Below are 25,529 nucleotides of genomic sequence, written 5' to 3'. Positions count from 1 at the left end.
CTGAGCTATCCATGCGAATGTATTCTTTATGCAGTGTATATTATATTGTCTACAGCACATTAGCGTACAATATAGAGAATGAAGTTAAATTGAAAAATAATCATAATATGGATATTTAAACACATTTTTGAAAATGGTGGCCGTTTATTTCGATACAGGCTTCAGTTCTTTTGTGCATATTATCGCACGATAGCTGGTCGAGGTGGGTTCCTCCAAGTGGTGACCGGGGGGTGCAATGGTGGCTCTCGTGCTCTTCTTTTCGGCCATTTTTCGTCCTATCACCAACCACTCCTCTTCGTTCTCTCTTCTTTTTCATCACTATTTCTCTCCGCCGGCCGCCATTGCATGCGGAACGCCCACCACATCATCACAGCCATTTTCACCTCTCCATCCCCGCTGTTTTTGTTCTTGCCACGTCCGCCACCATGACGGGATTTGTTAACAATGCCTGATGAGGCTTCATTCTTCTTCCCCTTCTAATTCTTATATCTATTATTAGGTTAAGTTTCTTAGGTTTATAACTCCCGTCTCACCAGCGGGGATCTTTCCTATCTCCGTGGTCCTGTCCCACGGTTTCGAGCGCGACTTCCAACTTGTGTGGCCCGACAGGGCGCCCAGCAACGTTGCAATAGTGGACCCTTCATACTGCCCCTATATGCAAGTTTAGGTGCGGAGCCCGGACCAGTAGTCATGTGCACTCACGTAGAGCCCCATTGGGGAAGCAACACATCTATCCTCGGCTTACGGTACTTTCTCCATGATAGACATCTCCATTTGTAGCCCAGTTTTGTCCACGCATTTCGAATGGTCAGTTATTCATGACCTTCATGGTAGTGACCACTACCCCATTCGAATGCGTGTGTCCGCTTTACGTCCTGCGGAAACTCGCTCTTCAAACTGGGTTATTAAAAAGGCGGACTGGGTCGGATTTTCGGAGTCCATATCATTCGATGATATTGGATATGAAAGTGTGGACTCCGTCGTAGAGCACTTTTCAAATGTGGTAATTACGTCTGCGAAATTATCTATCCCCCGGTCGTCTTCCAGGCCAAAACGCTTCCCTGTCCCTTGGTGGACGGACGCCTGTAGAGATGCAATCCGAGACCGCAAACGTGCTTTACGCCAATTTGAGCGCCATCCGACCCAAGAAAACTTTGTCCAGTTTAAACGTCTTCGAGCCATAGCTCGTCGCACTGTGTGCGATGCTAAGAAGACGTCCTGGACAAATTACGTCAATTCATTGAAAAAGAACGTCCCAGCTAACATCGTGTGGGACAAAGTCCGTCGGATAATGGGGAAACGTAGTTCTGTAATTCCGGGTCTTCTGAACAACGGCGTACCGACCACCAGTCACATAGAAATTGCAGAGATATTCGCTCACTCATTTGCACATATAAGCAGCTCAAACAATTATGACCCGGAATTTTTTAAAATTAAGGATACTGCGGAGAAACTAACTCTGAACTTTACATCTAATAACACTGAACAATGCAATGCACCGTTCACATCCGAGGAGCTGGAGGCGGCACTGGACGCATCCCCTGACACCTCCCCTGGCCCTGATAACATCCATAACCGTATGCTTCGCCATCTTCCGCCAGCTGGAAAATCCTTTCTTCTGGCAATGTACAACAAGATCTGGACTGAGGGTGTATTTCCATCTGCTTGGCGTTCCGCCATTCTAATCCCAGTTCAGAAACCAGGAAAGGATCCTTCTTTACCTGGCAGTTATAGGGCAATTTGTCTTACCAGCTGCGTATGCAAGGTTATGGAAAAGATGATAAGCAAACGCCTGATGTGAGTACTCGAATCGGAAAACCGATTGTCTAATATCCAATGTGGTTTTCGTAAGCACAGATCAGCCGCAGACCATCTTGTTCGGCTAGAAACCGCCATTAGAGATGCTTTCCTCAAGAAGGAACATCTTGTGGCGGTCTTCTTTGATCTAGAAAAAGCTTACGATACCACATGGCGGTATGGCATTCTACAAACTCTGCATGATTGGGGACTTCGTGGCAGTCTACCAACATTTATTGCGAAGTTCATGGCAGAGCGGTATTTCCGAGTTCGAGTAGGCACCACACTTTCTAACAAACATCTCCAAGAAAATGGCGTTCCGCAGGGTTCTGTATTAAGTGTTCTTTTCTGCATTGCGATCAATGGAATTGCCCACTGTGTGGGTGGCCGAGTATCTTCTCTCTTGTACGTTGATGACTTCAGTCTATTTTACAGCACTTTTACAACCAACGTGGACTACATCCACATCCTGAACTGCGTCTTAATGGAGTGGAGTTGCAATATACAGACACTGCGAAATTTTTGGACCTTATCTTTGATTATAAATTAACGTTGGAGGCGCATATACGTGAATTGAGAAGGCGTTGTGAGAAATCCTTAAACATTTTACGCCTTTTGTCAGGGGTTCGCTGGGGTGCAGACCGTACAGTGCTTTTACGTCTTTACCGAGCTCTTATACGATCAAAGCTGGATTATGGCTGTTTTATTTATGGCTCAGCAAATAAATCTAAATTACGTCTTTTAGATACTATCCATCACCATGGGATACGACTCGCTACAGGGGCCTTCCGAACTAGTCGGATAGCGAGTCTTTATTGTGAAGCAGGAGAACCATCACTGTATCGGCGACGTAATGTGTTGTTGTGCTCATATGCTGTTAAGCTCCGCTCGCAGCCTGAGCACAATTCTTACGACTCTTTCCATCATTCGTCTCTTTACGGCCGATACAGTGAAAATCCACGGAGACTTCGTCCAGCAGGTGTGCGCTTTCGTGAACTGCTCTCTGAGCTGGATATACATCTACCATCAGTTCGCACAGTGGAGTATACCACCACTCCACCGTGGATTATGCGACGTCCCATGTTTGATGTAAGTCTGAGCCGCTGTTTTAAGAATTTTACACCAGCTTTTGTTTATAGACTACGTTTTAGTGAACTTTTATCACGATATCCAAATTATTCATTAGTTTTTACTGACGGATCCCGGATAAATGATTGTGTTGGTTGTTCCTTCGTTACAAATGGAGAGATATTTAAATACAGACTAAGCCAATATACTAGTGTTTTTACTGCTGAACTCTATGCTTTTTACAGAGCTTTATTGTTTTTAATTAGGCAACCTCGGGGCAGATTCCTTATCTGTTCCGACTCTTTAAGTGCCATCCAGTCCTTGCAGTCTTTTAATTGTGATGATCCGCTTGTCTTAAGAACACAGCAGCTGTTCCATACTCTCCTTAGCTCTGATTATGAGATTGGAGTAGTGTGGATTCCTGGCTATGTAGGGATTCCAGGAAATGAGGCCGCGGATGCTGCAGCCAGGGCTGGCGCACTGAATGGCTCTCTAGTATATTGGCGCGAGAGGTGGCAGGACATTCGAAACTACATGAAATATAAAATTTGGTGGCAATGGGAAGGAGAATGGTCTGCACAAGAGGGAAACAAATTACGAAATATAAAGAATACTGTTCGAGTTTGGGATTCATCTACAAGAGCGTCGCGACACGAGGAGGTTTTACTCATCCGGTTGAGGATTGGCCACTGTCATCTGACACACGGCCATCTCCTACGTGGCGAACCTCAGCCAGAGTGCGATATATGCCATGTTCCACTTACGGTGGAACACTTTTTATTGCGTTGCAGGAAATATGACCATGCACGGAGGCAATATGGAATTCGGCCGACATTACGTGACGCTCTTGGAAATGATTTTAATTGTACAAATGCAGTTCTGAGATTTTTATCAAATACAGGTTTGGATAAGGTGATTTAGTTTTTTATTGATCCGTTTTACTTATCCTCCGGACCCTTTACATCCGGAGGTTACATTTGTTGCTTTATATTTGATTTTACATTGTTGACATTTCGGACTTTATACATCCGAATATTTTATAAAATTTTATTGTTTTAAAATATGATTCACAAGTTATCTCTGGTGGCCTTAGTTTTATGTTTTATTTGTTCGTCTTGAATACCGCCTAGTGTGGTAGAATTGCTCACTTTTATGATTCTGTAGAAATCACCTTATGTATACTGCATTTGTGTGCCTCGTTTTATCGTGACAACGCTTTTTAGTTCTTTTAGCACTCTGATTATTATATTATTTATATCTTTGTTATATTAAGAATTTTAGATAAGGGCGCAAATAGCCAAAGTATCTGACGCGCCCTTCTTAAACCCTACTACTACTACTCTCACGATAGACTATTGTATCTAATTCCAATTATTACCAGTTTCGTCCTCCATACTAGATTTAGATTTGGATTTAGATTTTATTTAATAATAACATATACATAAAAACGTTACATTAAAATACCCCGAAAGAGCAAAGCTCGTAACTCATGTTGAAATAATTCTGTACCTACTCTATAAAAGACTACCTTACGTATTGTAAATTCAATCTTCACTTCTGCCCGACCTGCACAGATAAAATTATTTAGACATATACTATCTACTGTCCGTCGAAGTGGTTATGTTGCAGGATCGTAGAAAGGGGGAAAATCACGTGACAGTTAATTATTCAACAAGGCCCTTTTATTTAAGTTATTTTAAACAATTGTATAATAATAAGTAGACGTCCAATTCCTAACAGAAATTATTGTTTTCAGAAAAGATCTAAGACAGCCCAGCCACTAGCCCTTAAGAGGGACGAGCAGAAGCGGGTGGGGGAAATCGGGATGCGACGTGGGCAAATGGACGACAGTATCTGTGCGAAAATATGATTCAAAATATTGAAAGCTCTTTCGTCACTGGAAAACGCGAACATATTTCTGAAACATACTATACTCACTAATTCACTGCGGTCTTGGTTCTGTGTGCAGGATAGTTGGAACGTCATTAGTAGAAGGGGTGGGAGTGAAGTACATTCAAAAACTCAGGTACAATAAAAATTGAAGTAAAAATAAAATGATGTCCCTGTACATAGGCTATACTGATTGTGTGCCCGTACTAACTAACATTCGTGAACAAAATAGGCCTATTTAATTATTGATTTTTCGAAAGCTTTGTTACAAACTTAAAAAAAGAAGTCCGAACATACGCTATTCATAAAAATAAGTATGTTATAGAGAAACCATGGTCTATAAGAGGCTTTAAACCGCAATGTGCGTCACTTGGACCTTTGTCTGATATTAGTTTTTCCTTCCAAGGTAATTAACAAAAAAAAAAAAAAAAACAAAACAAAACCACGCCGTCGCATTAGTACTGTGCCAAATGCACATCACGTGTCAATAAAACCCACTTTCAGATAAATTAAATATTAATTTAAGCATATTAAAACAAACGCAACCATTTCATATATAATCAGAGGCGGCGCTACATAAAGGCGAAATAGGCTAGGGCCTCGCGCCTGAAAAGGCCGCGCGACTACGAGTATTTAAAATTTGATTTTTCATTCAAATATATATGTTTCCTTCTATTTATGTGTTATTTCTTCTTCTGTTTCCACATTCTTATTTATTTTCATCCTTAATTAGGGTTGCCAACTGTTTTTGAAGAAAATAGGGAGACTAAGCGATCTACAATATTTCACACAGAAAATTGTTGATTATTCAACTGAGTTAGCGATACTAAAACAACGCTATTCTACACTTTAAGTAGTTAACCTTAAATTAAGAGTATTTTTAGACTTTTTCCTTGCATAATAGTTTCAAACAAATTGTAAAAATTCCCTACAGTTGAAGTTGACTGTGATTTGTAGTTCTGATTTGATTAGATTGTCTTGCGCTTGTTTCGAACATCTGTTCACTCACTGTTCATAAGAAGAGAAAACACTCTTCGCATGATGTTTGCTGCCTGATGTGCTTACAGCACAACTAAATGTTTTTTTTTTTTTTTTCTAAATTTGTAACTCTAACATTGTTTGATTTTCAACTAGTGAGCCCTGAAACTATTTCTGGTAAGTATTACCTTCTACAAAGCCTGCACATTTCAGTGCATCTCTGGAACAACAGAATCCAAAATATAAATCACCTTGAATATTAAATGTTCCAAATATATTTTTACATTATGCGAAAATAAGGGAGAAAAATGCTCGAAGAGAAGAAAAATATGGGAGTCAGGAGACTATTAAAAATTAGGACTAAATACGGGAGATTCCGGGAAATACGGGATGGTTGGCAACCCTATCCTTTTGAATATAATAAATGACACCAGAGTCTAGCCTTCAAAGTGCAGTCAACAATGCATTCATTCATTCCTTTTTTCTCACCCTGTCGGCTTTCTTGGAACTCGTATTTTCGTTCCTACCGCTCCACGCGCACATTCGATCAACAATGAGGAAATACTGAAATAATTATTACAAATTGTTAATTAATTAAATTTGAAATGTTCAAAACACGTTATACAACGCCGATAAATGTACATTTTCTTGAATTATAAAGCACATTTATCCCATTACAGTATTACCTAATAATCAGGGAACGGATTTATATGGACTAAAAATATATGAAATATGTAAATATATATGTAGTTATTTTTACCAAAATATGGAATTAAATATGGATTTTTACCAAAATATGGAATTAAATATGGACTTAAAATTATAAAAAAATGACTATGTACGTTAAATATTGGTACATTTTAATCAAACTAAACAAAAAATATAATGGACGTACCTTATCTTCCAATGTAGTTTCAACAAAACACAATTTTTATTGTCTGTTACCATAACAATAGGTTACAAACATTTCTTTCAAGTGCTGAAAAGTGAATCTTCTTCTATTGTCTCTGAGGATAGATTTATACTGACTAAAAGAGCGTTCGACGTCACAAGAAGTAACTGGTACATAATTCAATTTCACAATGTCTGCTGGGGATAAGTCCAAGTTAATCTTCACTGTTGATTCACCACTCATCACAGCAACAACCTTTTGTAGTTCTTCATATCCAGGGTTTTTTGAAAGTACAGTGTCCACCTTAGCTCTTACTGCATCTGCAACTTTACCTCTACCACGATTCAGTTGTTCCACAGTACTATTTATAATTTCAAAACTTTCAGATAGTGAAAGGTGCCTATTTTGGAGACTTTTGAGCGTTTTTATGATGCATGAAAATGTATGCTGAATGTGAGCTAAGTCATTCTTCACACTTATGTCACAGGTAACTGTTTTCGCAGTATCAATTGAGACTGCATCTTCAGAGTCCAATGCAAGGAGAACATTGTTAATAGAGTCTATATGTTCGGCATAATATTCAACTGCTTCTAGCCATGTACCCCATCTAGTTAAAATTGGCTTTGGTGGCAATGGAATTTCAGGGTACATTTCTTTCAACACGTTAACTCTACTGGGAGCTTTGAGAAATACTTTTTTCACTGATGAAATCAACAAATCTACTTTAGGGAAATTGTCTCTGACCACTTCTGCCACACGATGAAATGCATGCGCCACACAAGTAAAATGAGTCAATTTAGGATATACAACAGATAATGCTTGTCCAGCTTTGACCATATAAGGGGCAGCATCGCTAATAAAGAATAACACATTATCGTACATAATACCCTTTGGCCACAGGATACCCATAGCTTCGTCGAACAGTTTAACTATAGTTTTGTTATTGCACTTTTCTAGAACATCACAATGTAAAAGAATTCGTTCAGAATATTGTTCACTTAACAAACCGATAACTACATTACCAACAAGTCTACCTTCTTTGTCGGGAGTCTCATCAATGGAAACCCAAATTGAACTATCTTTAATTTCATCTCTTATCTTCTGTATTGTCTCATCGTAGATGGATGGAGCATACGTCTTCCTAAGTGTTGACTCATCCGGGATTGTATGTTGAGTATATTTTTCAAGGAATTCCCTGAAGACCTTATTCTTTAGTTTGTAGAGAGGAATATCAGCAGAGATGAGAGAACGGCACAGGTCGATGTTAAACTCAGATCTTACATTCGATGTTGTTGGTTGTGTTAAAAACAATTGTCTCTGCTTGGAATTTAGTTGTTTGTTGGCCTGATGTTTACTAGTTGTAATGTGTTGTTGCACCAGGAACTTTTGTGTAGATGATACTGCACACTGACACAAATTACAAAATAATATTTTATTGTCAGTTGATAAACCATCTTCTTTAAATTCTGAAATGTAACTTGTTAGTTTTGATTTTAAATTGACTGAATGACGTACTTTTGGCATATTTACCGTCTTTATAGTATGATTTACAAAACTGAACCTATGTGTCCTCTGACTGGCATTTAACTGTTGAGCTGCACAACTGAAGTCTGTTAAAAATTTTAAATTAAATTAATACAGTTTTGTAACTTACTTTCCCATTGTTGATAGGACTGCTAATTTTCAAATAACTCTGATGTTAAAGGGATTACTGAACATGTGTTTAAATCTCTATTGTTGAAATGTATTTTTAAAAGTTAATGGAATTTTGTTTTGTTTTATTGTTAAACCTAATATAATATGGACTGTTTTATATGAAATATGGAAAATATATGGAAATTAACGAAAATATGTACTAAACTCTAAAATATGGAAAAATATGGAAAATAAAAGTAGGATTTTTCAACCCTACACATTGTGAAACATAAAGATAATGCAAAATATAAATTATATTAGCTTTATAAGTAAATATGTATTTACATATAAATCCTTTCCCTGCTAATAATTAATATAAAATTATATTGTCACTCAATATAAATTCTAATGAGCCATATTTATGTTGCAAGCAGTATCAAAGTTATTACTCGATCAAGGCGAGTGGAGCCGCGGGCGTAATGTGAACTATCGCGATGCGGTATTACGAACGCAGGAGCAGTAGCGTCACGGCTCCGGGTTGCAGGACTCCACTGGCCTTGGTCGAGTAATAACATGTCACCGACAAGTAAGGTTCATTCGTTCTGCGATAAAGTTCTAGTGATGTTTATTCAGTTATACTTTCCCAAGAGAGTTTCATTTTTTTAAGTTTACTGTGTTATGTTTTTAATGTCCGGCAGAAAACGCGACAGAGGTAGGAAATTCGAATCAGGCCATTTAAAAGGTAAAAACGGGCAGCGATAGAGCAATAAATTGAGAAAACAGTTATGCGGTTCAGTGTTAAAATACTATATTAAGATCGGTGAAACAGTGCCCGTAACTTAGCATTCTGCGAAAAGTGATGATTTGACCCTTCAAGAACTCTCCACTTCTGCAAATAAATGTGAGTATAATCAATCTAATGAAAGTAATATAAACAGTGACACTGGCGGTGCGTCATCTAATGAAAACGTTAATGCAGTAGGTTCAATTACTTAATATGCTCTTTGATAGCGTTTATCCTGGCAATTAGCATCCAATTCAGGCCAAGAAAAGGCTGCGAATTGTCGGAAAAGAACTCTTCGAGAAGAAAATGTTGTGTTTCCATTGGACGTCAATAAGAGATACTTTTCGCCAATCTACTATTTCAGGATTGTAATCAATAAAGAAAAACAGGCTCGATGTTGGCTTGTAGCCTATATTCTAAAAATCGAGATAGGGTATATTGTTTTGCTTGCCGAATTTTTTCGACCTCAATGACAGCATTATCTTCTCAGGGGTGTAACGACTGGAAAAAACTTAGTAGGTCTATTCGTCTAAAATTCCATGAAAATAGTCCAGACTATTCAGATGTAGGCTAATTCAAGATTTCACTTCAGTAAAGAGTAGAACGATGAAATAAGTTTTGATTTCGTGTGCAAACATTTTAATTCATCTAAAAAATGTTAACCTAATAATTACTGTGATTTATTGTCAGTGTGTAAGAAGATTTTTTTGTAAGACTAAAAATGAAGGCATGGTCAGAATTATCTACATAATACGGTGAGTAGTTTAATATAATGGTTCTCAACCTTTTTTGACTGAGGACACACTTTACTGAACGCCCACTATATCGCGACACACTTATTTGTTTTTATTAATAATAATATAATAATAACAACCAGTGCTTTTCTTCTGGAGAAAAAGGCGGTGCCACTCTGTGTAGAATATTTTATAGTGAACAGGGAAATTATTATTGTTCACTGCTCGGGAATTGTCGTTTTTAAGTTCCTTTTCGTCCAGCTAAGACTTTCAAGCTCTAAGCGGAATTCAAAGAAAAATTATATTAAAAACTTAAATTATTCAATCATACTGACATACAGCATTTCTGTTTCATGATTAAAAACGCGCAAGAAAAAGGTACCTGAACGCCGTTCAAGCGCGTTTCGCCAGAAAAAAAGCATTGATAACAACTTCTTTGTATTGTCGGACATGCAGTGTTGTAGATAAGTCGATGTTAACACGCAATCGAAAATTCTAAAAAAACAAGCAGCAACTTGAGTGACATTAGAAAAAACAGAGGTATGTGTCATAAATCCCAACCCATCTATGCTGGATGACCGATAAAAGATTTTTATTATCGTTTTTGAAAACCCACCTATTTAAATTAATGTCAGGTCTGCGGTTGGTGATTTTCTACAGAATTTATCTATACATGGCCTTAAGATTGACAGACCAATATGTAAATCATCTTCAAGATGCAGCAGTCTGTTTCTTTCTTTAGATTTAACTTTTTTCATAGAAAATGCAGATTCACACAATTATGACGTTAAAAACGGCAGTTGCAATTTTTTTATTTTATTCGGTACCATCGACTGATTTGACAAAACATTTTCGCATATAAGACACTCGGAATTTTGTTTATATTCATCGCCACGCCACGTAGAACCATATTGCAAGTATTCATCACTATATTTACGAAACGCAGTAGGTACGTTTTTGTGAGCCTTGAAAGGAATTTTCGCTCACATTATTTGAATCAGTATTGCTGTCATCTAACCCAGAACTTAATGCAGATTGTCTTTTTCGAATTAAAAATTTGTCATGATAAAATCTAAATAAAATACTTTTGATAAAATAGTCGCACCATCACCTACTCACACATATATACTGAAACTGACCAATATGTTCTGACGATTCTAAACTCTGTTAATTATTATGGGAAGAGTAAACTAACTAAGCATTGTTGCAGTGTTGTTCACTTTCATTCGAATTATCGCCAGGCAGAAAAATTAAACCAATTAAAATTTTGTTCATGATAAAATCTAAATAAAACACTTTTGATAAAATAGTGGCACTATCACCTGCTCACACATATATGCTGAAACTGACCAATATGTTCTGATGATTCTAATCTCTGTTAATTACTATGGGAAAAGTAAACTAACTAAGCATTGTTGCAGTGTTGTTCACTTTCATTCGAATTATCGCCAGGCAGAAAAATTAAACCAATTAAAATTTTGTTCATGATAAAATCTAAATAAAACACTTTTGATAAAATAGTGGCACTATCACCTGCTCACACATATATGCTGAAACTGACCAATATGTTCTGATGATTCTAATCTCTGTTAATTACTATGGGAAAAGTAAACTAACTAAGCATTGTTGCAGTGTTGTTCACTTTCATTCGAATTATCGCCAGGCAGAAAAATTAAACCAATTAAAATTTTGTTCATGATAAAATCTAAATAAAACACTTTTGATAAAATAGTGGCACTATCACCTGCTCACACATATATGCTGAAACTGACCAATATGTTCTGATGATTCTAATCTCTGTTAATTACTATGGGAAAAGTAAACTAACTAAGCATTGTTGCAGTGTTGTTCACTTTCATTCGAATTATCGCCAGGCAGAAAAATTAAACCGAGCATTGTTGTTGTTACCATTTCATTGGTAAAGTCTGTCTCAAAATAAAATGTACCATATCAAAGACTTCGTTGTAAATAAGAAAATGCGCTGTGAGACTTTCTGGATGGCATAAAATTCATTTTTCAGTTTAAAAATTTCGCGACACACTCCATGGGGCTGCGCGACACAGTGGTTGGGAACCCCTTGTTTAATATATTGTACTACTACTGTTATTATTATTATTATTATTATTATTATTATTATTATTATTATTATTATTATTATCATCATCATTATTATTATTATCATCATCATCATCATTATATTGATATAGGGTCTTGAAAAAGTTTTGCCTAAGGCCTCCCAAATCCTAGCGCCGCCACTGCATGTAGGCCTAATTTAGCTATATTAATTTAATAATCCCAAATATCTCCGCAGTGCACATGAAAGGAAGGTATATGTCACTGTTGATAGTGATTCGTCCGTCGGATGGGAATGTTAAACCTGGCGGCCCCATTGGTGCTATTCGACAGGAGTAGGCTATGTGCCGGCACCGGATTTCCCTTTCTCCCTTCCTCACCATCATCATCCTCCTTCTCCTCCTCCTCCTCCTCCTCCTGATCCATTCCCTACACTACACCTACACGAACACTTAACATAATATACTCACCCTAGTACAAGACATAACCAGGGGTGTAGTGGAGGTGGAGCGGAGTGGAGCGACGCTCCGGCACTGATAATGGAATTTTAAAATCTGTTTCCCAGCTAACGATATCTTAGTTAATGTCGGAATATTTAGTGATTATATTTTCTGTGCTTCCTTTAGAAAATCGGACCAAGTTCGGTTGCAAGACCACTAGGGGCGTGAACGGTGAGGTGAGAAATGGGGCAGGAATCAGTGACAGGACAGCCACCAAACTAAACTTTAGTGCGAACTGATCACATTCCTAGTTCACTTTTGTTTCGTTTCTTATTTCTTTCGTTAGTTTTCGCGTCTTTGTACGATACAGGAGATTGTCTATGGTGTTACCGAAATGTGTTGTGTTTGTTTCCCAGTTACTTTACGAAGTGAATTTTAAACAGTTAATTTACTGCCTATAACGTGACTAAACGACTGCTTGAAATTTTTGTTTTTATCTGTTGGCCTTCAGTAAATTTGGAACAAAATAAACATAGACAAAAAACATTAGGTAACTTCTTTCTTTTCTTGTGCCATTGCTGTTACCAGTGGAGTTACAAAAGCTTCCTCTCCTGATATTGTTGATATCTCAAGCCCATCGCTTCTATTTGATGAACCTAGTAATTCAACCAGAGATATTGTTATAAAAGATACAGACAGTTCCAGTATGACTGCGAAGAATATTCAACGTCATAATGTTCAAAATAGTGAAAGCCAAAAAGCCGGCTTGCAAAGTGATTGGCCGAATGTATGGAATGAAGAAAATTTAATATGTGGTCAAGAAAAAAAGAAACTTATCCGTGGATTGATTATAAGCAATTAAGCTAGACTGTAAAGTGTGCCATGAAGTAACTACGTTAGGTGCATTAAAAAAAAAAGAGTGTATTTCTGTATCTGATGAATGGCGCTCATATTCAGTAAATTACCACGGATCGAACAGATCACATCAAATCAGCTTAAGTCACTACGAAAAAAAAATATTGGACACAAGGAATCCAGTGCTCATAATATAGCACAAAAAATTATTGGTACGTCTGAGAGCAATCAATTGAAAATGTTCGCGAATAAACGAGTGCAGCCCACCGTGAAGCAACAAAAGCGAAATTTAGATCAGCTTATTACATTGCGCAGAATGACCACCCTTACAGTGACTATTTCGGTTTACTTGAGCTTCAGAAGCAATATGTAGTAGGCATTGGTGTTGCCTTGCATTCTCCTTACAGTGCTGTTGAGATTATAGAACATGTCTCTAAAGAAATGAAGGCTAGAATTATTAGAAAAAAAATATCCGTTGTAAATGATGAGTCTACCAGCCTAAGTTCAAAAACAGTATTGATAGTCTATTTGAAATGTGAAATACGCAAAGAACAACCACCTAATTGTTTATTTTTACATCTAGTCGAACTTTCTGATCAAAAGTCTGAGACAATATTTCATAGTTTGTTATGCTGTCTTAACAAACACGGTTTTGATAATGAATATCTCTAATAACATTTGACAGGATTTTCAAGCGATGGTGCCAGCATTATGCGGGTAAACAATTTGGAGTAGCCCAGAAATTTTCATTCCAGTATCCAAATATAATAATTTGGCATTGTATAAATCATCAACTAGAGTTAGCTTTAGCCGATGCCATTGATGAAGTAGGTGGTGTCAATCACTTTCAAATAGTCTTGGACAAACTATACACTTTATACAGCAGGTCACCAATGAATCAAGGTCAGTTAGCTGAATCTTCTGTACAGCTCGACCAAGCAGTGAATAAAATCGGCCGTATTCTAACAACTAGGTAGGTGGCCAGTTCATTACGAACAATTTTAACTGTTTGGTTTGGCTGCAGCTCTTATTTAGCCATTTTTTAAAGCTAAAGACGATATGAATAGGTCGTCCACTGAAAGAAGCATGTGTATAACAGTTTATTGAGACGATTTTCATCCGTACAGTTCTTACTGGATTTGGCCAATAATGTATGACATTTTAGCAGAAGTATCTATTCTTTCTGAAAACTTATAGCATAGAAATGCCTCTATATATATTCTATGTAGACTAATTAACCGATGCATTCGCTTCATTAAATCTCTCAATGAGAAGCCTGGCACGCGAGTTCTAGGGTCCAAAATAGCGATCAAGAATGATTAGTTTTGTTCCATACTATTAACCGATAACATGATGATTTCCATTAACCGACAATGACTTTTGTCTACTGTTGCAAACAATCTCAAGAAAAGACACTTACAACAATATCTAGCCATGAATCTACGTCACGAGCACTTGATTTTAAAACTGTTGAATATGAAGAGCTCTTGAATCAAATCAAAGTTCTTGAATGTGACCAGTGGCCCTCCGATTTACCTGTGAGGTATGGCGAAGAAGAGATAGAACACTCTGCAATATGTTTAAGCTAAACACATTCAAAGTCAAAAATGCTTATGAAGATTACCTTGACAACAGCCACCATGTCCCCGAAGAATGAATTGCAGAAAACTCAGACCGTGCAGTTCAGCTGAGTGCGAACGGGAATTTAGCATGATGAACATAATAATATTATTTCCTACCAGGAACAGGCTTTTAATATCACATGTATCTTCACTAATGTATTAAACTGCATGGGTCTGCCCTGAAAGATTGGAACCCGGAACTTTAGCCTATATTTCAACATGGTTGAGATCGCATAGTTCATCTGATGATACCAGAACTCGTGTAGCCAAATGGTCACATCAATATGTTGAGAATAATGTTTACAACAATATCTAGCCATGAATCTACGTCAAGAGCACTTGATTTTAAAACTGCTGAATATGAAGAGCTCTTGAATCAAATCAAAGTTCTTGAATGTGACCAGTGGCCCTCCGATTTACCTGTGATGTATGGCGAAGAAGAGATAGAACACTCTGCAATATGTTTAAGCTAAACACATTCAAAGTCAAAAATGCTTATGAAGATTACCTTGACAACAGCCACCATGTCCCCGAAGAATGAATTGCACAAAACTCATGCCGTGCAGTTCAGCTGAGTGCGAACGGGAATTTAGCATGATGAACATAATCATATTATCTCCTACCAGGAACAGGCTTTTAATATCACATGTATCTTCACTAACGTATTGAACTGCATGGGTTTGCCCTGAAAGATTGGAACCCGGAACTTTAGCCTATATTTCAACATAGTTGAGATCGCATAGTTCATCTGATGATACCAGAACTCTTGTAGTGAAATGGTCACATCAGTATGTTGAGAATAACGTATATGCTGGTATTTTGTAGTGTCGATATATTGTACAATGCAATGTCGTATGGTTATTTTTATTTTAGTAGGTTATTTTACGATGCTTTATCAACATCTTAGGTTATTTAGCGTCTGAATGAGATGAAGGTGATAATGCCGGTGAAATGAGTCCAGGGTCCAACACCGAAAGTTACCCAACATTTTCTCATATTGGGTTGAGGGAAAACCTCGGAAAAAACCTCAACCAGGTAACTTGCCCCGAGCGGGAATCGAACCTGGGCCACCTGGTTTTGCGGCCAGACGCGCTAACCGTTACTCCACCAAGTGTCGACTCGTATGGTTATACTGCACTTTTGTAATACAATGTGTCTTACTTTATGGCATTTTTTCCTTTGTCTTATTTATTTTTTTTTTTTTTGCATCCAAACCTTCTCCCTTCCCCAAAGGTTAAAAAACATATAGAGCTCCGGCACTGTTAAGTTTGGGACTACAACCCTGGTCATAACTCTTCACATATACACATAATGCTTAACGTGGCCCGCCGAAGTGGTGTGCAATTTGAAAATGGATCACAGTCCTGCCATCTATCCGCAGTATGCGGAACCCTAATCACGCAAAGTGAAGTGGGAAGGCATTAGACACACACATATCAGAGCTTAAACATTAGAATAAAAGTTAAATTTATTATATTTAGTCCGTAGACTAAAAAGTCAGGATTTTAATGTTTTCATAATGCTTATTATTAAACTATTATTATTTATTATTACAAGATTTTGTACAATTTTTATTTGTCATTTAGGGGAAACTAGAATGTTACAAATAGGAGATGAATTACGAATAGTGATCCGCATTGAATGGTTCGAATAAATTTTGGAAGAAAAAGTTTACAACAATTAATGTAATTAAGTGGAGGAAAAATTAGAATTACAGGACTGTAATGATGCTGTTACAGAGAAATTAAGACAATTGTTTTCTTAGATCTGACTTGCAGAAGCTCGGGAAACAGTGTGGTAAAAAAACACGAAAATGGTTTAATTGTGAACTAAAATTCCCAGAAAATGTTGCGAGATTATTACTGTAACGAAATTCCACAGAAATACTCCGTCTACATGGAAATGTCAGAAGAACAAGAACATAATTTTCTGAAACAACGCGCAGATTAATATAATCTATGGTTAAGGAAATATTACTTAAGAAAAATTGTGTTTTGACAGTCACTTTCATTGAGGAGTGCAGGTAAAAGGGATGAAAGAACCCCTTGGAATTCAGACAGCTCCTGAAATAACTACACTTCATTAAAAGCAACAAATACATAGGAGAAGAAAATACCGCACAAGTAGAGGAAGAATATAACGAAGAAGAAAAAGATGATGAGGAGGAGAAAAAGGAGAAGGAAAAATCAAGAAGAAATTTACACTATTGATGATAGCTAACCCTACGAGAATATTTCGTAATATTATAGCCAATGTATGTATGTATGTATGTATGTATGTATGTATGTATGTATGTATGTATGTATGTATGTTTCAGTATACGTGTGTGTATGAATGTGTTTTTGAGTATCAGATAAAGTAACGTTTTAAATATGAATCATATATTATGTTATGTTATATGTTACATCATGCACAGAGCGTTCGCTTACATAATGTAGATTGACCGAGCGACGGCGACCGGCACGAAGACCATGCATCATGCAACAAACGACTGTGGTAACGGTTAGAATGTCTGACAATGAAACAAGCAGGCCAGGGTGAATCAGTTTACCTGGTTGAGGCTTTTCGGGGTTTTTCCTCAATCCATTAGGAGCAAATGCTGGTTAACTTTTGGCGCTGGACCCTACACTCATTTTGCTGTTATTTTATCATCTTCATTTCACTCAGATGCTAGACATTCATCGCAGTTGATAAAGCGTCGTAAAATAAACCAAAACCTAATCTTATATTTTCTCAATACACTTGCATATTAATAAGAGGGATATTACTGTATTTTAAGCAAACTTGCGATAAAGCATTTCTGTGCATAAGGTTAGAAATAGCGCCAAATACGCTACAATGGTACGTGGATGAGTTCGCTGAAAGGAGTCTTTGTCTCTTAAACAGGAACACTGGAATAATTTCTACAATTTAATCCAGGTAGCACGTTTCAAATTGACTTTGTGAAAAAATGTTAGGGGATATGTAATACATACCGCCTAATTCATCATTCTTATTACGTACACTCATACAGTCCCGCCAAAAAAGAATGAGGCGCTGTAATGGTCCCAGATATAAGCCACTCCACATGATCGGAGACGCAGAGAAAACGCGCAATTGAGTTATTTAAATTCACTGCATTTGGTTTGTTGCTAGAACTAATTCTGAAACTCACTTGAAAACTGCAAAAAATATTAATGTATGCATTGTAAAGTGCGTGTATATATATATATATATATATATATATATATATATATATATATATAGTGTCCTCAGAAAAAATGTATTTTTACAAATATTTAACACCCTTTTATTCGGTAACTATTGCGAGTTTGATCGTGATTTTTGTCCATATCGATAGAAAATATAATAAAGAATCATTTATCCCTCTATCTTATTTCAATAACGTGAACGGTTTTCATGTAAATTTAATTTAAAAACTACTCATTTCAAGCCGCTGAACTATGCAACCATATCGCAACGTTGTAGCTAGAGAAGGAGGCGTGAGGCACTTCACGTACTGTCGGTGACTCAGGAGAAGACGAGAGCGGACTGAGAAGGAAGGGATGTAAAGAGATAACGTACAACACGTCCAATATTTGTACTGCAGTAAGCGGAAACATTAGGTCTCCTTCTGTTCAACTTAGCTTTAATTTCCATACGCATTGTTACTCATGTTTCCTGCACGAGTAATAACTTGGCTACTGGGCTGCTCATCTGAGCGATGTTTATAATATCAACAGCGATAGTCAAGAAGGTCACATTCTTTCCGATCGTCTTCTCCTGAGTAACGGACAGTACGCTGAGTTCGTTGACCTCTTATATATCTGTATTACGATACGAAAGGAGACTGTTATCGGCGAGGTTGCCAGACTGCTAGAATTTCCAAGTTAATTTTCTAATTAACCGTGTAGTTAATCATAAAATGTAATACAGGTTTTCTGTTCATTTAAGTGTAACCCTATCGACCCTTTCAATCTGCAGGACTATTTCACTTCCACACTGTATAATCATACAGTAACATCGAAATTTGGACCTTCATGAACAGACTGACAAGCTGCGCAGTAGCAAGACCTTACATCTCGTCTCAGCACAAGCTTAAACGGCTGGTGAGTCTGAGTATGATGCAGAAAATACAGGGTTCGAATCCTATATTTGTAAGATTTTTTAAATTATTATTTTCTCAATAACGTTACAATCGAGTTTTAGAAAGTCCTAAAATTAAAAGGACGAGCATAAGTAGGTAGGTTTTCGATAACAGTTACTGGTCACAGAAAATAAAACATACATTATATCATAAACAATAATGAATACATTAACTATGGAAAAAATATATTCATTAAAAAATAGGCTAGGTGACTCAACGATGATTTAATAATTGTTATAATTTAGATCTAACAATATCATAGTAAATAGAATGATTTTTCTTTGTAAATGACATTCACAAAAAAATACGATAAGGACAGTTACAATGGTCCATGTTGATCCTTATCGCGGTACTTGTGGACCATATCATGATCCTTATGTGGTCCTTGTCTTGGTCCTTATAATGGTCGTTGTTGGCTGTCGTGGCCCTTATATGGTCTTTGTTGCAATCCTTATCATTATCCTTGTCCTGGTCCATGTTGTGATCTCTATCGTGGCCTTTATTATTGTCCTTGTTTTTGTCGTGGTGATCTCTATCGTGGCCTTTATTATTGTCCTTGTTTTTGTCGTGGTGATCTCTATCGTGGCCTTTATTATTGTCCTTGTTTTTGTCGTGGTGATCTCTATCGTGGCCTTGTTATTGTCCTTGCCTTTCTCCTTGTTTTTGTCGTGGTCCTTGTTGTCTTTGTCATGGTCCTACATTTGTCATTTCAAAATTATTAATATTGTTTTCCCCCTTTGGCAAGTAACTTTTGTGTGACACGGTACCATCCATACTTTCACAAAAGATGGAAGATCATGGACATAAAAAAGAGGCCTATTCCAGAAATAGACAACTGATAACATTTTGCACTAGTGTGTACTGTGGAGTCTGGTGAAAATATTCATGCACGGCCAGACGTCTTCTTGTTTGGCTACGTCGCTGTCGTGTGAATCGCGCTGTAGAACTTAAGACTCTCGTATCACCAAGAGTCGTTTCATTCTTTTTTTGGAGGAACTCTACGTCAACCGGCGTATCGTGCTATTTTCACCAACTGCGACTTCAAATAAGTTATCACTATTGAGAAAATCGTATTTCATATATGTAGGCCTACACTTCGATACATTTACTCGTAACTACTGAATAAGCTTATTAATATTCTGTTCGGTGGTTTGTGAGAAAAGAATGTAGGCTTACATAGTACGATCACAGTAAAATGACTTGCCAAAAAAAAAACACACACACACACACCTAAGGTTTTTCAAATAAGAAAACCGACATTGACAATATTATCATATTTCATATACTATAAGCTTACACTTAGATACAATTTTATTACTTGCAAGTATTCAATATCAACAGCTCGTTTAATGGTTTGTGAGCAATGACTGATGCTGAAGTATAGATGACATTGACATAGACAATGGATTGTAAAAAGCACTTTTATTTACTACCATAACAAAAAGTGGAGGTTTTCTAAACAATATTTGCGTATGAAAAGTAGGTCTTCTGAACACCGTGAAATAATAGCTATTAGAACAATACTGCTCTATACATCAGATTTCAACATCAGATTTCAAATCTGATTGTGATTAGTAAACTATGTTCCTAGTCAGCGATGTGTTCAGTGGAGGAGGAAAGGAACTGGCCACAATACCCCATTATCTCCTGGCTTAGTTACCTCATGAGTGATGCCTTATTGGTGTCATGAGATTCCAACCAGTCTTAAGATTGCTGACTAAACAAACATAACTTAATATGCTGCATATTACCGTATATAACTTGTATATAATATGAAACATGTTTGCATGAGTGCAAAGATAGGCGAGTGCTGAAATTACACGAATGTAAAAAACGTCAAACGCATTTCACAATTTTATTTATTAAAAAGTAAAGTAAATCCATTACAGGCCAAATCGGCCTAGAAAAGAGTGGAAGGATGTTAATGCTCCCTCCTTTACAAACAATAGGCATTAATAGCAGTAGGGATATCAATTCTACATTCCCGCTGCCCCTAAGGAAATGCCCCTGTACTCATTTCTGCTGAGTGCCGTAATGCGATCAGAAGAATTAGATCATTGGAGAAGATCCATGACTCCATTGGGAATCGAACCCGCGATCTTCCGGCTTAGCAGCGTTACGTTTTAACCGCGACGTTACCGCGCGCCCCAACAAAAATAAATAAAGATTTATTATCGTAACAAAAAAACTTGTCATTACATATAGGAACAGAATGGTATTACTATTAATGTTACCGTATATAATAATAATAATAATAATAATAATAATAATAATAATAATAATAATAATAATAATAATAATAATAATAATAACTTTGCTCTAGAGTATGCCATTAGAAAAGTCCAGGATAACAGACAGGGTTTGGAATTGAACGGGTTACATTAGCTTCTTGTCTATGCGGATGACGTGAATATGTTAGGAGAAAATCCACAAACGATTAGGGAAAACACGGGAATTTTACTTGAAGCAAGTAAAGCGATAGGTTTGGAAGTAAATCCCGAAAAGACAAAGTATATGATTATGTCTCGTGACCAGAATTTTGTACGAAATGGAAATATAGAAATAGGAAATTTATCCTTTGAAGAGGTGGAAAAATTCAAATACCTGGGAGCAACAGTAACAAATATAAATGATACTCGGGAGGAAATTATACACAGAATAAATATGGGAAATGTCTGTTATTATTCGGTTGAGAAGCTTTTATCATCCAGTCTGCTCTCAAAAAAATCTGAAAGTTAGAATTTATAAAACAGTTATATTACCGGCTATTCTTTATGGTTGTGAAACTTGGACTCTGAGAGGTAACAGGAACAGAGGTTAAGGGTGTTTGAGAATAAGGCGCTTAGAAAAATATTTGGGGCTAAGAGGGATGAAGTTACAGGAGAATGGAGAAAGTTACACAACACAGAACTGCACACATATTGTATTCTTCACCTGACATAGTTAGGAACATTAAATGCATATAGAGCGTTAGTTGGGAGGCCGGAGGGAAAAAGACTTTTGAGGAAGCCGAGACGTAGATGAGGAGATAATATTAAAATGGATTTGAGGGAGGTCGGATATGATGGTAGAGACTGGATTAATCTTGCTCAGGATAGGGACGAATGGCGGGCTTATGTGAGGGCGGCAATGAACCTCCGGGTTCCTTATAAGCCATAAGTATTATTATTATTATTATTATTATTATTATTATTATTATTATTATTATTATTATTATATAATACGCCATGAAGCGTGCAATAAAGTTATTTTATCTGCTTTTCTTACGTAATGTCAAAGTCTATGTATGACATTCATAAAAAATATGGTGATAAGATGTACTGTATCACACTAATGCGGTAAAGTGAGATGAAGTGAAGCACAAGTTGAAATGGAAAGAAAGTAATTTATTTATTGTAAACAATATTAACTACATTTTTTTAAATATAATTTGTTAGAGTGAGTTTCGATGTCGAAGCTACCTGTATTAGTTAATACTCTCCTTGGCATTAATTTTTTTACTTAATATTATTTACAGTGATGCAGAAACTGTAGCAGAAAATGAAATATTACATATCTCCTATTAAATTTGTATCTATAGTTTCGCGGTCATGGTACTGTTGATGACGACAAAGACGGAATTAATGACCATAGAAATGAAGCCGAATATTACCATGGTATATTTATAGGTTATGCGCATCAATAATTAATATACAAATTTCGGAAATGTTAATTTTTTTTATCATATTTACACAGAAGGAAATCTCGAACGGTAATCATTTCATTCAGCCGAATCTCTCTATATATATATTGGATAGCAATGGCCAAGGAAGCTTTTAATAGAAAAAAGAGCATATCTTTTGCGGACCTCTGGAGAAATAACTAAGGAAGAGACTAGTGAAGTGCTTTGCATGGAGTGTGGCGTTGTATGGGGCAGAAACATGGACATTATGACGAAGTGAAGAGAAGCGACTAGAAGCATTTGAAATGTGGATATGGAGAAGAATGGAACGTGTGAAGTGGACAGACAGAAGAAATGAAGCTGTGTTGGGAAGAGTGGATGAAGTAAGAATGATGCTGAAACTGATCAGGAAGAGGAAAGAGTTGGAAATTGGTTGGGTCACTGGCTGAGAAGAAATTGTCTACTAAAGGATGCACTGGAAGGAATGGTGAACGACAGAAGAGTTCGAGGCAGAAGATATCAGATGATAGACGACATTAAGATATATGGATCATATGAGGAGACAAAGAGGAAGGCAGAAAATGTGAAAGTTTGGAGAATGCTGGGTTTGCGGTGAAAGACCTGCCCTTGGGCACAACACAAAATTAATGAATGATGAATATATATTTCGACACGTGTATTATTACTAGCGAAAGATAATTATTTCCGGCCCTATACTTATGACTGCAACCTTTGTTTCTCAAAGTCTTTGAAATGGATACTCCGGTCGCAGTTTAAATAATAAGGGTACTATTCATAGACTTTTCGCAGCACGCGCTACGAGCATACTAAGCTAGCCCCGGCTATCCACTGGTTACTAGTAGGCTACAGAATTCAAATCATATCCTATCGCAAACACTGGTTTATGGATACGAAAAACGCTGATCATCCACCGGAAGCCCGCGCTAAAAATGTCTATGAATACGACCCTAAGAAAATCGACTCACTGCCTAGTAATGACCTGTAACATCGGATTATTAGCTTGATGTGGAGTGATAGTGTTGCTGACTTCAGGTCCTCTTAATTTCAATAACGCCGCGGCTATTCAGAACCTCAACAATACTACTCAATGTAGAATCAAACTTATCGAAGCCATGCTGCAAGAGTGTTATAAATTTAGCTAGAGCTTATACGAATTCTATACTGCAATAAAGTAGCATGGACAGTGTCGTTAATATTTTTAGTAGGAATATTTAATTCGAGCTTAACTGAAAAATGTGTTGAAATATCGTATAGGCCTACAATTAATACCAAATAAAAGTGATTCGGAACGGACGGGTCCGCTCCGGTCCATTCCGAACTCTAACTAGGCTTAATAGTAAAATTTTAAAACGGATAAACCTTGTACAATATGCGTATCGTAACATAAATAAATAAAATGCATATTGAGCCTGACTTGAATTCTTTTGCACTCGTGTAATTTCAGGTTCAGGGCTGGTCCTGAGAATATTTTCTACAAACTAATTCTGCGTTACACACAAAAGGATAACTATTTTTGTATTGTCGATACAGATCACGTGTATATCCGTTAAAATCGAGTTTCTTTGCAGCATCACTATAGATTATTTTTACTGTATTTCATAAAATCATAAAATGAGACTGTAGTGATAAACATTGTTTCAGTACGGTACCCTATTCAAAATGAATGAATTGAGCTAAGAAAAAATGTAATTATGTTTTAACATTATTAAACTGATAATAATTCCAGTCCTTCAGCTAAATGAGAAAAAGATTTAATTAAACGATGCGCTTGAGTTACTCTGGTGAAACAATCGGTTTTCAAGAGTACTCCACTCCGTAAATTATTTTGTCTTAAAAATAGTAATTTTTATTTAATTCATATGTTTAACTATGTATTATATTCCAAGAAATAATTCCGAGTTCTTACAAAGTTTCTGTTGTCTTATAAAACACAGTACAAGAAAACGCTCTTCATTGTTATATGTATCGATAATTTAGTCTACAAAAAATATTTTATAAATCTAAATAAATATTTTATATAACAATTGTTTTAAAATAAAAATGTAACACTGTCTACTAAATTTTCCTTGAATTTTCAGAAAAATCTACGATTACAACTTTGGGAAGCAAAAATCTTGTTACAACTGTCAACTCGTAATTACGTACAGTAGTATCGGTATATTAAAAGGAATCTTACCACTTGAGAAGCGCTCCCGTTTATCGCGGTGGATTGGTCAAGAACATGGCAACGAACGGTAGTTGTTCCAATATCCAACGCTGCAACATATTTACCTTCCATCACACGCACAGATTTTGAAACGTACGCATGTATCGATAATATTCTAGTGTCACTTCTGCATTACAATATTCTGAAGTATGAAATGTACTGATTTGATAATTTCGTACAGTTGTAGCCTTCCTATTTAACCGGTAAAACTCTTTTCAATAATTAATAATTAACTACTGCTTATTGTTTAAAGCGTTAAGTAATGAACTCGAAATACAATGACACAACACGTTTCACTTTCATTAAATATATGTAATACAGTGTGGCCAACATTGTATAATCGGCGCATGCGCAAAATACCTAGGGGTATTGTTTCATAGGTTATGAACGATGTTAAATTCTGGGTTTAAGAGATACAAGACGAATTTAGAGAGTATTGTGAATATTGGTGTACAACAATCAATTGTCCTGTGCCTAAAGAATTCGTCTATGGACCTGTAATCATAAATATATATCATTTGTAACGATAGGCCTGTAAAGTTTCGTAAAACTTGTTTCTTTTTCTTTTCTTTCACTGATTTCCTAAAATAAGATAAATGTCACAATGTGTCCCCCACACTAAACACATTTCTCGGCCACAAGTCACTTAGCTATCCCCCCAATTAACCCACCAACCTTAGGACATGCCTCGGCAACACGCCACTTTGCTATCCCCGCATTTAAAATCCATTTAACCCATAACGAAAC

At 36.6% G+C, this 25,529-nt stretch overlaps 1 protein-coding gene across 3 annotated transcripts in view; it reads right to left on the bottom strand.

The window, feature by feature from the left end:
* The window catches only part of LOC138694495 (glycerol kinase 5), a 112,850-nt gene extending 87,746 nt beyond the window's left edge, over positions 1-25,104 (bottom strand). For 2 of the 3 annotated variants that reach the window (XM_069818270.1, XM_069818269.1), the window contains exon 1: positions 24,753-25,088. In XM_069818270.1, coding sequence (XP_069674371.1) covers positions 24,753-24,854 — 102 coding nt within the window. In that variant the 5' untranslated portion in view covers positions 24,855-25,088. Of the gene's footprint in view, positions 1-24,752 lie in introns of all 3 variants that reach the window. The other variant, XM_069818268.1, reaches the window with a different exon arrangement.
* Between the last annotated feature and the right edge of the window lie 425 nt (positions 25,105-25,529).

The sequence above is a fragment of the Periplaneta americana genome, chromosome 2, assembly GCF_040183065.1.
Source record: "Periplaneta americana isolate PAMFEO1 chromosome 2, P.americana_PAMFEO1_priV1, whole genome shotgun sequence".
Classification (NCBI taxonomy): Eukaryota; Metazoa; Arthropoda; class Insecta; order Blattodea; family Blattidae; genus Periplaneta; species Periplaneta americana.
Note: the sequence above shows the minus strand (reverse complement) of the source record. Positions and strands in the feature narration are given on the sequence as shown.